A 17,279-nucleotide genomic window follows, 5' to 3' on the forward strand; every position below is an offset into this window, starting at 1 on the left:
CAAACTGGCTTACACAGTATAGGGAGATCCGTTGGCTTTTTTTTTTTTTTTTTTTTTTTTAATAACTGAAAGACTCCATCTTTCAACACTGTTTTCCTCTATCTTGACTTAGTTTGGTGCTAGGCTTCTTCTAGATGGTGGAAAAATGGCAATTCCAGGGGGGTTTTTTTGTTTTGTTTTTTGTTTTTTTTTTAAGATTTTATTTCTTTATTTGACAGACAGAGATCACAAGTAGGCAGAGAGGCAGACAGAGAGGGGAAGGGAAGCAGGCTCCCTGCTGAGCAGAGAGCCCAATGTGGGGCTCGATCCCAGGTCCCTGGGATCATGACCTGAGCCGAAGGCAGAGGCTTTAACCCACTGAGCCACCCAGCTGCCCCTCCAGGTTTATTTCTTAACCCTGCTTACCCTTTCTTACCAAGCAGGAAAAAATAGTTCCCTTTTCTGTAGGTTCAGCCAAAGGCCTGAAGCTGGGTGTTCATTGATCCTGATAGGCCTTGTCAGTGTCTTGTGCCCACTCCTCAATCAGTCACTTTGGCCTGAGTATGATGCGTTCTTTTTGGCCAGGCCAGATTTATATGCTCATTCCTAGAGCTAGTGAGTGAGGCCATCCCCTTCTGAACACATGGAGAGGATGGGATGGATCCTCAAAGGAAAAATGTAGGGTGTCATGTTGAAAAAAAGAGGATGTTTCAAAGACAGAAAATGACAAGAGTTCCCTATACTTCTTGCATGCCTCTGGACCTTGGGGTACCTTAAGTTAGAGGTAGGGTGGTAATCAGCCAACAATGAGACAATCGTTAGCATCTCTACGTGAATTAGAGATTAGTTAAGCTTATGCAGTGGTTAAGTGAGGGGGAAGTCCTCTCAAGGAGCATTGTGAATTCCAGCACTAAAGGTGCTATTTTTATTTTTGGGTTATTAAGCTTAACTAAACTATGCATTGCGAAAAATAAAATATATAGAGCAACAGCTAATAGTTCATTTCCTTAAGCAGTAAAGCCCAGAACAATGCTGAGAGGTGACCAGACTGTGTGCCTAAGTCAGTACAGATAATTAGCCATTGCCTCTTACGCAGAAAACACAACCAAGGAGTGTGAAGCAACTGGTGGAGGTGTCTCAGAATTGTCAAGAAGTGTTAGAGTCTCTCTTCCTCCAAAAAATAAGGGTAACTTTTCCGAATTGCATTAGCTTTTGTTGATATGATTCTGTAGGAGTCTTACCTCAGGAGATTAAAGGTAGACCCAAAAAGTTTTTTTCTCCTTCCCTCATTCTTTAAGGCCTCTGTCCTTTTAGCGGTTCAATATCCTTGTGAGCCGAATATGCATACCATTTGTCTCTTCCCCACCCTTTTCAGGGTTGTATTTCTGTGCTTGTGGTCCTAAAAGTTCAGGAAGGGGAGAAAGCTTTCAGGGCACTCCACTCACGCACTCATCCTGTCGGGCCTCTGAGTCCCCTTGGTGCTTGAATGAGGAAGTGTAATCAGACAGGTGCAAACACAGGCTCGGTCAGCTCCACTAAATACCTTTGAGGTAAATACCTGTTTGCTGTTCCACATTAGGAATTTGGTGTGCGAACAATGAATCTTGGAACACTGAAAAAATAAAATAAAAATTTTTTTAAAAAGGAATTTGGGGCGCCTGCGTGGCTCAGTGGGTTAAGCCTCTGCCTTCGGCTCAGGTCATGATCCCAGGGTCTTGGGATCGAGCCCTGCATCAGGCTCTCTGCTCCGCGGGGAGCCTGCTTAGCTTCCTCTCTCTGTCTGCCTGCCTTTCTGTCTGCTTGTGATCTCTGTCTATCAAATAAATAAATCTTTTAAAAAAATTAAATCTAGAATTAAGCAAAGACCATTTGGTTTTTAGTGGAAGAAATCTCAATTGTTATAAGCCTCAGGGTAGAGATAAATTGCTTAATACATATTTAAAACCCACAACACACTGCTGATTAGGTTCCTGTCCTGATTTGCTGTTCCATGTTTGATGTAGGCTTACAGTTAGTTTATATGTAGCTGAGGAATTCTTGGCTGCAGTATTAAGTCCTAGAAGCCTGAGCAAGCGCCATCTTACTTTCATGGTGCATGAGAGCTAGTTGGCCATCCTAGAAACTTACAAGAAATGTGTAGCTGTTACCCTATTATTTTTCAGTCAGTGCCACATTGTTGTTACAGTGAGTAGATGAGTTCCCTCATTGACTGCAGTAATTCTTTCTGGTTAGCCTATTTTTTAAAGGTATGGCAAATAGAAATGTGTCAACAGATAAATGCATTCCAGCTTGAACTTTTTTTTTTTTTTTAAGATTTTATTTATTTATTTGACAGACAGAGATCACAAGTAGGCAGAGAGGCAGGCAGAGAGAAAGTGGAGGAAGCAGGCTCCCCGCTGAGTGGAGAGCCCGATGCGGGGCTCGATCCCAGGACCCTGAGATCATGATCTGAGCCGAAGGCAGAGGCTTTAACCCACTGAGCCACCCAAGCGCCCCTCCAGCTTGAACATTTTTAAAGCTTTTTGGTTTTAGCCACCCCCAAATCAAGCCAACTTATCCATTTGGTGGGTTTGTAACCATTTTGCCAAAAATATCTTGAATGTTGGAACAGGAATTGGAAGGTCTTACCCAGAGCCTTTTTACATGCGTTGTGTTCACGAAATGGGGAAGGAACCTACTGTAGGTATAATCCCAGCTGTTGTCGTATCCGCCCCTCGGTGTCTGATACCTGTCCTCTTTGCAGCCCCTCCCCCTAGGTCTGCATGGAGGATACTTTAAAGTGAAATGACAGACCAGGAGAATAACAACAACATCTCAAGTAACCCCTTTGCTGCTCTTTTTGGCTCCTTGGCTGATGCCAAGCAGTTTGCAGCAATCCAAAAAGAGCAGCTGAAGCAGCAGTCTGGTAAGTAGGGGAGCCAGTAGCAGCGGAGATGACCTAGATTAGGGTCTTCCCAAGTGAAGTCTTAGGGTCGGTAATTGCAATTGGAATCGACCTGGGGGCAGAGGTCAGGCTTTTTCTTCATTTAGGCATAAATTGGGGTTTTTGTTCATTTTTCTTCTTTGTTTCATTTTTGGGTCCTGTTCCCCCCACCCCACCCCCCTGCCAACTGCATAAGGAGAGACGAGATAACAGGTGGTTCCATAGTAACAGATGCTAGTCGTGATCCCAGTGCTGTCGAGCTGTTTATTTTAAAAATCACCTAGCAAAAGCTCATTTCAATCAATCTTTTTAACATAGGAAGATGAGGTTGTAGCCATAGGTGTAGAAAGCAGGTTACATGTAGCTGTAGAGAGCAGATGTATAAAAGGAAAAATTACAATAGCTTTTTGGCTTTTTGGTAGACAAGTAAGTGAAATTTGTTCTGAAGCTTGGTGCTTCAGAGTTGATCCCAAGCAAAATACCTCTTCTGTTCCATAGAGTGGTCCCTTTCATAGCATAATGCTGTTAGAACAGCTTTCTAAGAAAATCTAATCCTTCGGGAGGGAGACAAACCATAAGAGACTCTTAATCTCTCAAAACAAACTGAGGGTTGCTGGGGGGAGGGGGGTATGTGCTATGGTGAGTGTGTAAGCCTGATGATTCACAGACCTGTACCCCTGTGGCTAATACTACAATATATGTTAATAAAAAATAAAAAATAAAAATTTTAAAAAAGGAAAGAAAATCTGATCCTTTGCCTTAATGTGAAAAAAGAAATCAATAATATCTCACTAGTCAGAAAAATGGGTTTCCTCATTTAGGAGGCCAGTGCCTTATCCATTAGGCAACTAGGGCTGGGTTTCCTCATTTAGGACCAAAATTAAGATTGGGTCTAACTTCCTCCTGTGAGAAGACATATAGCCTAGAGGAATTAATATGGTGTTTCTCAAATTTATTAGTCTTTGGAGGGTAGTCACGATCTTTCAAGCCAGAAATTGCTCCCTTTCTCCCTCTGAAGAAAATAATAGTATTTTTTGGAAAAGAGAAATGTTTGTGTTTTCCCTTTATTTTGTTTATTTCATAAGTACTGGTATACATAGCTAAGTCGTAGCCTTGCTCCTTTTTCAGGACTGAATAAAAAGGAGGTAAGGGCAAGACAGATGAGTAATGGACAAGTGATAATGAAGCAAAGGGGGAGTATATGTAACATTGACTTTCTACCGTGATAGAAGGAGGCAGCTCTGGGTCTCCGTCTGTCTCTTCCAGATTCTTGCATTAGGAGATTGTAGGAGGAAAAAGGGCACGGGGAGTAGGAATATAAGAAAATGGGGAAATGTGATTTATGAGTATGTGGTTGGGGGAAATTTTGCTACAAAGGTTCTTAGCACCTGTCGCTTTCAGGGTTCAGCAGGGAACTTAATCGCATAGGAGTAGAGTGACAGATGCTTGTCCTTCTGGCTGTCAGCAGACTTCAGGCTGGTTAGAGTTGGGAGCGTTGCAGGCACCGAGCCGGGGAATAAATCAGGTACATGCGTTCCTGTTACTATTTTGGCTTCTCCTCGTTTTAGTTTGTTTATACTGAGTTTAGCATGCCACCAGGTCTAACCTGTTTTCCACCAGCAGTTAGAACTCTGCCAAAACCTTTGGCCTCCTGTGTTGAGCTTCACAGTGACTAAACTCACCATACTAAAGCAACTCTTAACCTCTGAGTGTTTTACCTGGCCTTTCAGAAAATCACTGTCAGTAGAGAGAAGCAGATGCACACGCATGTGGCTTTTGGTAAACAGCACCACACTTGTACTCCTTCAGCCTCAGTTCCATTCCGAGAGGCAACTCTGTCTGCTGACAGCCAGAAGGACAGGCATTCTGTCACATTACTCCTGTATAGTTAAGTTCTCCCCTGAACCCCGAGAGCGATAGGAACTAAGCATCTATGTAGCAAAATTTCCATCAGCCACCTACTCATAAATCATATTTTCCCATTTCCTTATAACTCCTATTCCTAAAAATCCAGTCTCACTAACAATTGGAGCCCCACCTAGTAATGCGGGGATATGTTTACTTATGAAATTTGTGAGGGTTTGAGCAGGTGCACTCTCAGAGTGCTGAGGGGTTTGTAGTAAGAGCAGTCTTTCTGAGGATGATTTGGTAATAATGTTAACTTTTAAATGTGCAAACTCTTTTTTTTTTTTTAAAAGATTTTATTTATTAATTTGACAGAGAAATCACAAGTAGACGGAGAGGCAGCCAGAGAGAGAGAGGGAAGCAGGCTCTCCGCTGAGCAGAGAGCCCGATGCGGGACTCGATCCCAGGACTCTGAGATCATGACCTGAGCCGAAGGCAGCAGCTTAACCCACTGAGCCACCCAGGCGCCCCTAAATGTGCAAACTCTTTAACTTGGCAGTTCTGCTTCTGCAAATTTACCTTACAGAGATATTCACACAGGCGTACAAAAAAGAGTTCTATTTGGTGCAGTAGTGTTCGAAATCATGAAAAATTGGAAACAGCCCCAATGTTCATCAGTTGAGAAGTAGCTATACAAGTCAGAGTGTGTGCATACAATGCAATACAGTGCAGCCATTACACAGAATGAGGTAGGCCTATAAATGACCTAGCAGGGAAGGATGTTGGTGCTGATTAAGTTTTTTTTTTTTAAGATTTTATTTATTTATTTGATAGACGGAGATCACAAATAGGCAGAGAGGCAGGCAGAGGGAGAGGAAAGGAAGCAGGCACCCTGCTGAGTAGAGAGCTCGATGTGGGGCTCAATCTCAGGACCCTGGGATCAAGACCTGAGCTGAAGGCAGAGGCTTTAATCCACTGAGCCACCCAGGCACCCCGGTGCTGATTAAGCAGGCTAAAAAGCAGTATATATAGTATGATTCCCCCCCACTTTTTTTAAACTGAAAATCCTAGCGATAAACATTAGCACCATAATAAGGGGGGTGAAAAGTCTGAAACACTTTGCTAACTTACATAGTTGTCCATAGGGAATTAGTTCAGAGGAGACTTTTTATATTATGTTTTCATATACAGTTTGGAATTATTCAAATACATGTGTTCTTTAAAATCGGGGTGGGGAAAGCCATATATTTAAAATAATTAAAGGCATATTGGTCTATTACAGGTAATTCTCTGTTCACTAAGATTCTGTAGGGAACGCAATGTTGCTATTTTTGGTAGTATGGAGTGAAAAAATAAAATGGAGTAGGAGGATAACATTTTTGATTTGTAAAATGTGGTGGGATTTACAGCCAGGGATTTCAAAATCCTGTACTTAAGATGTTACACAATACAACACTCAAGAGAAGAAAAGAAAAAACACACAAATAATCCAGTTTAAAAATGGGCAAAGGATCTCTATAGACGTTTTTCCAAAGAAGACCTATAGCTGACGAACAGGTACACGGAAAGGTACTCAGCATCACTCATCATCAAAGAAATGCAAATCAAAACCAGAATGAGGTATCACCTCATACCTATTAGAATGGCTACTATCAAAAAGACAAGAAATAACAAGTGTCAGTGAGGATGTGGAGAAAGGGAACTCCCTGCCCCCGCCCCAGGTGCACTGTTGGTGAGAATATAAAATGCTGCAGCCACTATGGAAAACATTATAGAGATATTTCAAAAAATTAAAAATAGAACTCCCATATAATCCAACATTCTACTTCTGGATATTTACACAAAGAAAACAAAACACTAACTTGAAAAGATCTTTGCACCCCTGTGTTTGTTGCAGCATTGTTTATAATAGCCAAGACATGGAAACAGCCTGTGTCTGTTGATGGGTGAATGGATGAATAAAATACGACACACACACATGCACACACCACACACACAATGGGATATTATTGCCATTTGCAGAACATGGATGGACCTGTGTGCAATGAAACCGGTCAGACAGAAAAAGACAAATACAAACAAATGTTCTCAGTTATAGGTGATATCTAAAAAAGAGAGAAAGAAAGCTCATAGATACAGAGAACAGATTGGTGGTTGCCCGGGGTGGGGTAGATACAGGGATCAAAAGGATGAGACTTCAGTTATAAAATAAATAAGCCATAGGGATATAATGAATAGCATGTGACTGTAGTTAATAATAGTATATTGCATATTTGAAAGTTACTAAGTAGATTTTAAAAGTTCTCTTCACAAGAGAAAACAATATTTATAACTATGTTGACAGATTTTACCTAGAATTATTGTGTTGACCATTTTGCAATATATACAAATAGCAAATCATTGTGTTTTATACCTGAAACTAATAAGAATGTTATACGTCATTTTTTAAATGTTACACCTCAGTTTTTTAAAAAAGATGTTGCCTGACTTGAGATGTTCCCTAATTAGATAATTAACTTGTTTCCCATCCAGAATTATCTTTCTCTTGATAACATTTATCATTTTTGATAGTATGCTTGGTTCTCTTAAAGAGAGGAGTTTAACTGTTAATGGCTTACATTTTCTGGCAGATGAACTCCCAGCTAGCCCAGATGACTCGGATAATAGTGTGTCAGAAAGCCTGGATGAATTTGATTACTCTGTGGCTGAGATTAGCCGCTCCTTCCGTTCACAGCAGGAAATATGTGAACAACTCAACATCAATCACATGATCCAAAGGATCTTCCTCATTACTCTGGACAACAGTGAGTTACAGATCTGGAGCTGGTCTGTTCATTACTCTTCCCTTCCTGCTTGGGCGAGGAACTTGCTCTTAGAAACTTATTGTATCTAATGGTTAAACAAACCCACTGTACTCCTTGTGGATGTGACCTAAAAACAGTATTTAGACACAGGTGCAGCTTTGATTACCATTTTGGTACAGACTGGACCATATAGCTCCTTGCCTTTACCACCTTAAAAGGGAAACGTGAGTGGTAGCCAAATCCTTTTTCCTCTCAGAGGTGACCTGAACATTTAGGCGGAAGCCTGACGAGGCATCAGGTCATGTTTTCCCTCTATGTCCTATCTGTGGTTAAACCCCAAAGTAGGTGCTAATATCTGGGATTCATGATGTTAGGTTTATAACAAAACCTGACATGCTCTTTGACTCTTTGAAAAACCTTAAGTCTTTAGATACTGCTTTGTGTGTCAAGATTACCCTGATACTACCTGAGTCAGACTTGGAGTTCAAGAGAAATGCTGTCGAGATCGGTTGTCTGTGTAAGACAGAAGCGTTATCCTTAACCTGCCAGATTAAAATCATTTCCCAGGTGACCCCAGCTTGAAAAGTGGGAATGGCATCCCTAGCCGTTGTGTGTATTTGGAAGAAATGGCAGTAGACCTGGAAGATCAAGACTGGCTTGATATGAACAATGTGGAGCAGGTACCATTTCTGATGTTCCTTTCAAGAGTGCCTTCAGCACAGACTAGCCATGCAGTTGAGCCCTGCTTGTGTTTCTCCAGCTGCAACATTGCTTATGTAACTCTATCTCTTGACATTGTCTGTGGTGTTCCTCTTTTGGGATCTTCTCGTTTACCATGGCCACATATTTGAATTCCTGGAGTGACCTATCTGTGCCTCTCGGATGGCAGTTGTTACCTCTGTCACATGTAGTGGCCTTTTTTTATGTACCTGTTTTATCTCCCCTATCAGACCCTTTAGTTCTCGAGAGCAAGGCATCTTTCCCAAAATCAAAACTGTGTTTTACCTTGTAAGTGCCTAATGAACATTAAAGGAATAAAACTTTAGTAGGACAGACACTTGACAACTTGTAGTTTAACTTTATGTGTTTAAATTATCTTTATATCTTTATATAAGACTGAGTAAGGCCAGCAGTCGCGCAGAGGAGTAAATTCCATGTATAAGTTCAGTCGCTGATTCTCCACACCATTCAGCAAATACTGTTTTAATACATACTGTATGTATGCTAGGCTGTACTAGATACTTGAACTCTATTTGGGAGAACTGAACAGGTGACTTTTGAGCAACATGAGGGTTAGGGGCCATTAAAAATCCACACATAATAAATAAAATCTTAAAAAAAAAAAAAAAAAAAAGAAAATCCACACATAACTTCTGACTCTCCAAAGACTTTAACTAACAGCATACTGTTGCCAGGAAGCTTTATGGATAAGAAACAATAAAGTCAGCTTGGGAAAAGAAAATGTTACAAAGAAAATCAGAAGCGAGAGAAAATGCATTTACAGTGCTGTTTTGTATTTATTGAAAAAATATCCATGTCAAACCCATATAGTTCAAGGATCAACACATACAGTTATATATACCTAATATTTATATATATATATATACCTAATATTTTCTTAAGTATAAGGGCGGAACTTATATTCCCCTAATATTTTCTAAAGTATAAGGGCGGAACTTATATTCCCCCTTCACTCTACATCCTGTGACTCTGGCAGTAACCTGTGTCAAAATGACCTACATCTTGATGTCCTAAGATTAACTTTGCAGCGGTTTAGCGTTTCGTTTGTTTGCTTTTCTTGAAGGCTGTCTTCGCTCGCTTGCTGCTTCAGGACCCGGGCAACCACTTGATCAACATGACTTCTTCTACGACGTTGAATCTCTCTGCTGATCGAGATGCGGGGGAGAGGCACATTTTTTGTTACCTTTATTCCTGCTTCCAAAGAGCTAAGGAAGAGGTAAGGAATATTTCCCATTGAGAACTGTGTGGTACTCTTGGGTTTGACTTTAACATGGAAGCCAGAGAGTTGGATGAGTGTCTTTTATATCAGTTTATATACATCATAATATATCGGGAACTAGAAATGAGAGGCACTAGGAGTTGTCAAAAGTTTTCATTTGTATTTTCGGTGGCTTGGGGTCTACCCCTTCCCCAGTTAACCAGGGCCTCTTATTCTCCTACAAACCTGAAAAAGTCATACTCTTAAAAAGTTCAGGGGAGGGGGCGGGGAAAGGTGTGATAGACTCATTTCTACTGAGCTGTAAATAACAGAGTGCACTAAGCTTGGTCACTTCAGGATAAGAATTCTAGCAGTTAGGAGATTCTTAACACCAAAGAATGAACTCATACAAATTTTCAAGCATCCACAGGACAGCAGTACTGTTCTGGGGTACATTGTCTTTTTCATTCCATTTGCTGTGGTCACCCTTGTTCAGGTCATAGAGCTAGACTCTCCCCTCTCTTCTTCATTCTATTTCCAGATTACCAAAGTTCCAGAGAACTTGCTCCCCTTTGCAGTGCAGTGCAGGAACCTCACCGTGTCCAATACCCGAACAGTCCTCCTCACCCCAGAGATCTATGTTGACCAGAACATTCATGAGCAGCTGGTAGATTTGATGTTGGAAGCCATCCAAGGAGCCCGTGAGTACATAAGCAAGATCGCTGAGTTTCTACATTTTGGTTTCCAAATTAAAGTTCTTTAATTGCATTAGAAAGCCTCAGAGCCATTATGGTTCCAGAAAGGATAACTTAAGGAAGAAAGCTCATATCTTGACCTCTGGGGTTGAATACCAGTAGAATTATCAGAAGTGTGAGAAGGGTAGAGAGCCTGCGTGTAAAAGCATATAAAAATCGACACAACCTTCTTTTCCTCTCATTTGTCATCTGTTAGATTTTGAAGATGTAACTGAATTTCTCGAAGAGGTCATTGAAGCCTTGATATTGGATGAGGAAGTGCGCACATTTCCAGAAGTCATGATTCCAGTGTTCGATATTTTATTGGGCCGAATAAAAGATCTAGAACTCTGTCAGATCCTGTTTTATGCATATCTGGATATTCTTCTCTATTTCACTAGGCAGAAGGATATGGCAAAGGTAGGTTTGAAAGTGATACATATGCATTTGCACTGGGGATTTAACGCTTTATGGGTCCCTGTCCTGAACGTGCCGTAATATTACCTGTTGAATTAAAAAAAGATACATTGGTTGTTGTATGGACTTGACTCTTTGAGATCCTCTCACCCCACTACCTTTATCTCCTCATACAGACGAATAAGTAGGACTTGTTTTCTCCTTTAGGTATTTGTAGAGTACATTCAGCCCAAGGACCCTAGCAATGGGCAGATGTACCAGAAGACCTTGCTGGGAGTAATCCTGAATATCTCCTGCTTATTAAAGACTCCAGGTGTAGTAGAAAATCACGGCTACTTCCTGAATCCATCTCGTTCCAGTCCCCAGGAGATCAAAGTGCAAGAGGCCAACATCCATCAGGTGGAACTGTTTACCACTGTCTCCCAGCCCCCTAATCCTAGGTGAAGTCGCGTTTCCTCGGGAAGCAGATGCAGATAAGGCCGCTTGAGCCTCTTTGGGGAAGCAGATCAATCTGCTTGGCTTTCTACTGTAATCACGTAAAGAAATTGTCCTCTTTTCAGCCCAGGCTCAGGGCAGAGGAGAAGCCGGTACACAGTTTAAGAATAAGCTGCTGTGGCTCTTTGCGCGGTGCTGGGGCCCAGCCACTTCCCCTCAGCCCCTGCTGTTGACGCCAAGCTGTCTCTTACGACCTGGGCTCCTAAAATCTTCCAACTGAACTCCAGCATATAAACCGATTTTTTTTCCTTTTCTTCCTTCCACCAACGTCCTCTCCATTTGGGCTTCTTAGTGAGAATTCCAGCAGAGGTCTGGCCAACATGAGGCAGTAAGTGGTTGACCCATTTAGGCAGGAATTGGCAAATCACTGCAGTGGCCAGATCCGGCCTGCCACCTGTTTTGGTAAATAGTTCTGTTGAACACAGCCTTGGCCGTTCATACGCATGTTGTTTATGGCTTGATTTTATGCCACAGTGGTAGAGTTGGAATAGTTGCCACAGTCAGCATATAGCTTGCAAAGCCAAAAATATTTATCATATGGCCCTTTGCGGACAAAAATTTACTGACCCCTAAAGCTACGTAAATGCTGTCTGCAGTTTGGCAGCTCATCGGGGAATCAATCTCCCATAAATGCTCAGAAAGAAAAAAATTTTTTTAATCAGAACTGGGGTATAAAGCAAAGGGAGAGTGAGAGAGAAGATTAGGATTAGGATATTTTTGGAAATTGCCAGTGGCTAAGGTTTGGGAGAAACAAATATGAGGATTGTGAAACTGGAATGTTCTGTGGTTGTGTTTTCTGGTTAAACAGTTCATGGCTCAGTTCCATGAAAAGATCTACCAGATGCTGAAGAACTTACTCCAGCTCTCTCCAGAAACCAAACACTGTATCTTGTCCTGGCTTGGAAACTGTTTGCATGCAAACGCAGGCCGCACCAAGATTTGGGCCAATCAGATGCCAGAAATCTTCTTCCAAATGTATGCCTCGGATGCCTTCTTTCTGAATCTGGGTGCTGCTCTCCTGAAGCTATGCCAGCCGTTTTGCAAACCCAGATCCTCTCGGCTCCTCACCTTTAACCCCACTTACTGTGCCCTGAAGGAGTTGAATGATGAAGAACGAAAAATTAAAAATGTGCACATGAGAGGTAGGGGGGAACTGGGCTTCTCAAGATGTGTGCACACGCGCGTGCTCGTATGTGTATGTGTGTGTGTAACATCTAAGACATCACTTTTATCCGTTTTCACAAAGGTGCCTCTTTCTCAAGATGAGGCAAAAAGCAAAGCTACTATAAATTTTAGGAAGACAGATGTCTAAAATGGTAGTTTTTAGATATTGTCCTTTCGTTAGATTTTCTTTCTGAATTTAGCAGCCTTTGGGTATTGATTGATTCATTCTTTGTAAAAATAATAAAGCGCAGTCACTGTTTGGTCTTTCAACTCCAAAGCCTCCAGAAGAAAGCAGATATATGAATAGATAATCATAATACGGATAGGGCTAAACAGTGGGGGCACAAAGGAGAGAGTGAATAATAAATTCTACAGAAGTTGGAAGTCTTTGTGGCCGAGTCTTGAAAGATGAGTTGGGTTTAAAGTACAAAGATACAAAGCTGTGAAAGGCTTTATTGGGGAATAGTGAGAAGTTCAGTGGGAGTGCTAGGTGGGAAAGGAGTATGGGAATTGGCAGGAAATGAGTCTAGGGAGGAAAAATATCGGGGCCAGTTCGGAGAAAACTCAATGCAGAGAAGTGAAAAGAAGAAAACAAGTCACTCAAAGTGAATAATTCTTGAAAAAAAAATTAAGAACTCCTCTTAATTTTGGTGTATTTCCTCCGTTTTATGACTCTTCTAATCCTAAAAGCAATATATAGTCAACAGGAAATCTGGAAAATCACAAATAGATAGAGATGATGCACTGTTATCACTTGGCAATATTGACAGTGTTTCCTACATTTGTTTTTAAAAAGAAATTACTAGAAAAAAAAAAAAAAACTCTCATTGTAGCAGTATGGAAGTTAAGCTAGAATAAGGGGACACTGGATACCCAGGACAAAAGTCTGGGGCAAGTCATTTACTGTTCCTTTTACCTTCTTTGAGGTTTGGACAAAGAGACTTGTTTGATCCCAGCTATGCAGGAGCCAAAGTTCCCCCAGAACTACAACCTTGTGACAGAGAACCTTGTCCTGACCGAGTACACCTTGTACTTAGGATTTCACAGGTAACTGCTCTAATGTCATTCAAAAACTGTTTCGTGGGGTTACAAACCAAAAGGTTGAAAGTGAGCCTCACTTCATTCTAAAGGCTCCCATTAGGATCTAAAAGGAACGGGGTTTTATATGTACTTTGTCGTATTTATGTGAATTGCCTTTGTCCAGATTACTTTACTTTACTTTTCATTTTTTACTTGCTATGCTAATTAAAATTAAAGACACTAGTATTGTTCACTGAACATGAAAATTTTTTAAAAGATTTATTTCTTTATTTTAGAGAGAAAGAGAGCAGGGGAAGGGGCGGGGAGGGGTGGAGAAAGAATCCTCAAGCAGACTTCCCTGCTAAACGTAAAGCCTGACTCAGGGCTCCATCCTACAATCCTGAGATCATGACTGCAGCCGAAATCAAGAGTTGGACTCAACCAGCTGAGCCACCCAGGGGCCCCCAAACTTGCAAAAAAAAATTTTAAGATTTTATTTATTTAACAGAGCACAAGCAAAGGGAATAGCAGGCAGAGGGAGAGGAAGAAGCAGACTCCCCCACTGATCAGGTAACTCAATGTGTGACTCGATCCCAGGATACTGGGATCATGACCTGAGCCAAAGGCAGAGCTTAACCGACTGAGCCACCCAGGTGCCCCGAAACTGGCAAATTTTTAAATCACTATCTTCCTATTGTGATCTGTGAAAGTGGAATTCTTTTAACTTTTCACTGTCTGCTCTTGAATTTTCATTACTTACTACTCTTGATGAAAAAGACCAAGCTCTAGTCTGTGATACAGAGACAAAACTGACAAAATTAAAGAAATGTTTGGGGCTCGAGCATATACGCGCATGCACTCTCTCTCACTCTCTTTAAAATTAAAAAAAAAAAAAATTTAAAAAGAAGGAGAAATGAAATGTTTATCAGGAATACCAATAAGATCAGTAGGACCACAAAAGATTTATGTATCAAGGATCAAAAGGATTCTAGAAGCATGAAAATGTAAGAACTAGAGTTCTGGTTCTGGCAGGCCATACACCATTTTGTGATTGTTTCTGTCCTCTGGTTTAGCTGAACATGACTGCAAGTTTAACTAAGGAAGTTGTTAAAGGGGCACCTGGGTGGCTCAGCCCTTAAGCATCTGCCATCAGCTCAGGTCATGATCCCAGGGTCCTGGGATTGAGCCCCACATCGGGCTCCCTGCTCAGCACTGCTTATCCCTCTCCCACTCCCCTTGTATGAGTTCGCTCTCGCTGTGTCTCTTTCTGTCGAATAAATAAATAAAATCTTTAAAAAAAGAAAGTTGGTACAGTCCTTAGGAAGAGGTACTGAGAATAGCAGTTATTAATGTCTTCTCAGGATATTTACATTGATTGGCACAGAGGATTTTTTAAAACTCAGTGAATTTCTAGAAAAATGAAATTCTGTCTTTATTAGTTTTTCTATCCCAGTCATCGACATTTTAAATGACAAAATAGGTAACGCAGCATATGTTTAACCTGCTCAGCCACCGACATTCAGACGTAGAAATGACTGTCATCTAGACTCCCCGTATTGGCTTGCTAACCGTAGACATTGTCTACAGGGCCAAAGAAGATGACTTTGGACTGTATCCATAGAGACAACTATCCGTAACATTGAATTACGGGGCTTCCTTTCATTAGAGAACATTTGGCTGACCCTTTGTAAAGAATAATGTAATTTTATATTGAACAACAAAGGACTAGAAGCTTTTTCTTAGGTTGCATCCCAGGAGGCTACCAGTTTATATGTGGTCGTTACTAACTTAGAGTCCTTCTCCTCAAGCTTTTGTTCTCAACTAACTGTAGAGAAACTGTCCGTATAATATATCCAGGTACAATCATTGCAACTGTGCAGTGTCAGACTATCCTGTTGGGCTCTCTTTGTACTTTATCTAATCGTTACTTATTTTACATGGTAACAGCCCAGTCTACACCCTCTTCAAGAAAGCTACTGGTCTTTGGATGGTGCTTTCATCTAAAGGCTGCTATTTATAGTTAGTGTCATTTATGTCAAATACTTGGTGACGTTTTCCCAGAGCTATAACCCCTGCCCCTGTCCTGTCAGTAAGTTGTGCGAGTGCCTTCTGTGTCACCACATTCGCAGCTCCCTATATCGTGAAAGAGGATACTTGGATAAATAAATGAGGGTTTGTTTTTCTGGAGCAATCTGTACTCAGCTGTCCTGTATGAGCCTCCTGACCCAGTCTCTTCTTCTTTCTTGGGGGCAGGTTGCATGATCAGATGGTAAAAATCAACCAGAACCTGCATCGGCTGCAGGTTGCCTGGCGAGATGCTCAGCAAAGTTCTAGCCCTGCCGCTGACAACCTTCGTGAGCAGTTTGAACGGCTGATGACCATCTACCTTTCTACCAAGACTGCCATGACGGAGCCCCAGATGCTACAGAACTGTCTCAACTTGCAGGTGTCCATGGCTGTTCTGCTCGTCCAGCTGGCCATAGGCAATGAGGGCTCACAGCCAGTTGAGCTAACTTTTCCTTTGCCAGATGGCTACAGCTCTTTGGCTTATGTGCCAGGTAAGCGGGCTCTTCCTTGGGAACTGCCTATTTATAGCTAGCTAAGTTTCACCGGGTCACTTCGGAAGTTTAACCATCAAAGTACCCGTCCTTAATGATCACTCAACTGTTTTTGGAGAAATAACTCGAATTTATAGATAATATCTACTGGTCAAAGGATGGGGGAACCAACAGCTTTTTCCTCAGCCTTGTGTCCCCACTTCTGTGTGTATCAGAAAATAATCCTCAAAGGATTAAGTGCTGCCAGGGTTTTCAGAGCTGTTAGTTTTAGCATTAATATTGTTTCCATTGTCCATCTTCTAAATTTATCTGTCCGGCTCTCCCTGTGCTCTTCTTTAGGGGAAGAAAAACTGTGATCCCCTGTTGGTTAAGGAGATTGTGTATGTAGGTTTGTCGGTGAGGAGTTGGCAGATGCTGTCTATTAGAATCAGGTTGTATGTTCTTGATCACCGTATTGGTCATCTGTTGCTAAATAACAGATCATCCCAAAACGTAGCACCTAAAACAAATGTCGTCTTACACGTATTCTGTGGGTCAGGAGTCCAGGAGTGGCTTGACCGCATGGTTCTGCCTCTGGGTCTCTTCGGGCGGCTGTGGCCGAGCTGGTTCTGCCTCTGGGTCTCTTCATGCGGCTGTGGCCGAGCTGTCGGTCAGGGCCACAGGAATCTGAGGCCTTGACCAGAACTGGAGGATCTGCTTACAAGCCAGGTCATGTGGTTGTTGGCAGACCTCATTTGTTTACTGGCCCCTTTTCCAGGTCACACAGATCTCTCCCTAGTACTGTTCGTGATATGGCAGCTGGCTTCCTTGAGAGCAAGGAAGCTATAGGCTTTTATAACCTCACCATGGAAATACATATACCATTGCTGCTATATGCCTATCCTCTGGGCGAGTGTAGGGAGGGACACACAAGGACATGAATACCAGGAAGCAAAGACAATTGGAGGACCATCCTTGAGACGGATGACCAGAGTCATCTAATGTATTCATCTTTGTTGGAGATTCTTTATCCATCTAAAGGGTTATTTAATGCACAGTTAACCTTGAGTGTGAAATGAATGTCTATCAGTGTACCTTTTTAAGTTGCACTGGTGTGTGAACAGTATTTTGTGTCTCTGCTATTTTCATATTGAATTGGATAGAAATAAAAATTGACTTACCCTTCCTTTTCTTTCCAAAGACTTTATTTATTTGACAGAGACAACAGCAAGAGAGGAAACATAAGCAGGGGAAGTGGAGAAGGAGAAGCAGGCCTCCCACCAAGCAGGGAGCCCAGTGCGGGACTCAGTCCCAGCACCCTGGGATCATGACCTGAGCTGAAGGCAGACAATTAATGACTGAGACCCCCAGGCGCCCTGAAAAATTGACTTACCTTTAAAGGAGAGTCTGCATTTATGACCT

The 17,279-nt window shown here is 41.8% G+C and overlaps 1 protein-coding gene across 1 annotated transcript in view; it reads left to right on the top strand.

The window, feature by feature from the left end:
- The window catches only part of UBE4A (ubiquitination factor E4A), a 42,441-nt gene that overhangs the window by 3,774 nt on the left and 21,388 nt on the right, over positions 1-17,279 (top strand). Inside the window, exons 2-11 of the mRNA XM_059182211.1 lie at positions 2,723-2,884; positions 7,378-7,551; positions 8,119-8,231; positions 9,356-9,508; positions 10,032-10,191; positions 10,442-10,644; positions 10,849-11,040; positions 11,945-12,278; positions 13,227-13,347; positions 15,574-15,878. Coding sequence (XP_059038194.1) covers positions 2,764-2,884; positions 7,378-7,551; positions 8,119-8,231; positions 9,356-9,508; positions 10,032-10,191; positions 10,442-10,644; positions 10,849-11,040; positions 11,945-12,278; positions 13,227-13,347; positions 15,574-15,878 — 1,876 coding nt within the window. The 5' untranslated portion in view covers positions 2,723-2,763. The remainder of the gene's footprint in view (positions 1-2,722; positions 2,885-7,377; positions 7,552-8,118; positions 8,232-9,355; positions 9,509-10,031; positions 10,192-10,441; positions 10,645-10,848; positions 11,041-11,944; positions 12,279-13,226; positions 13,348-15,573; positions 15,879-17,279) is intronic.

The sequence above is a fragment of the Mustela lutreola genome, chromosome 1, assembly GCF_030435805.1.
Source record: "Mustela lutreola isolate mMusLut2 chromosome 1, mMusLut2.pri, whole genome shotgun sequence".
Taxonomy (NCBI): domain Eukaryota; kingdom Metazoa; phylum Chordata; class Mammalia; order Carnivora; family Mustelidae; genus Mustela; species Mustela lutreola.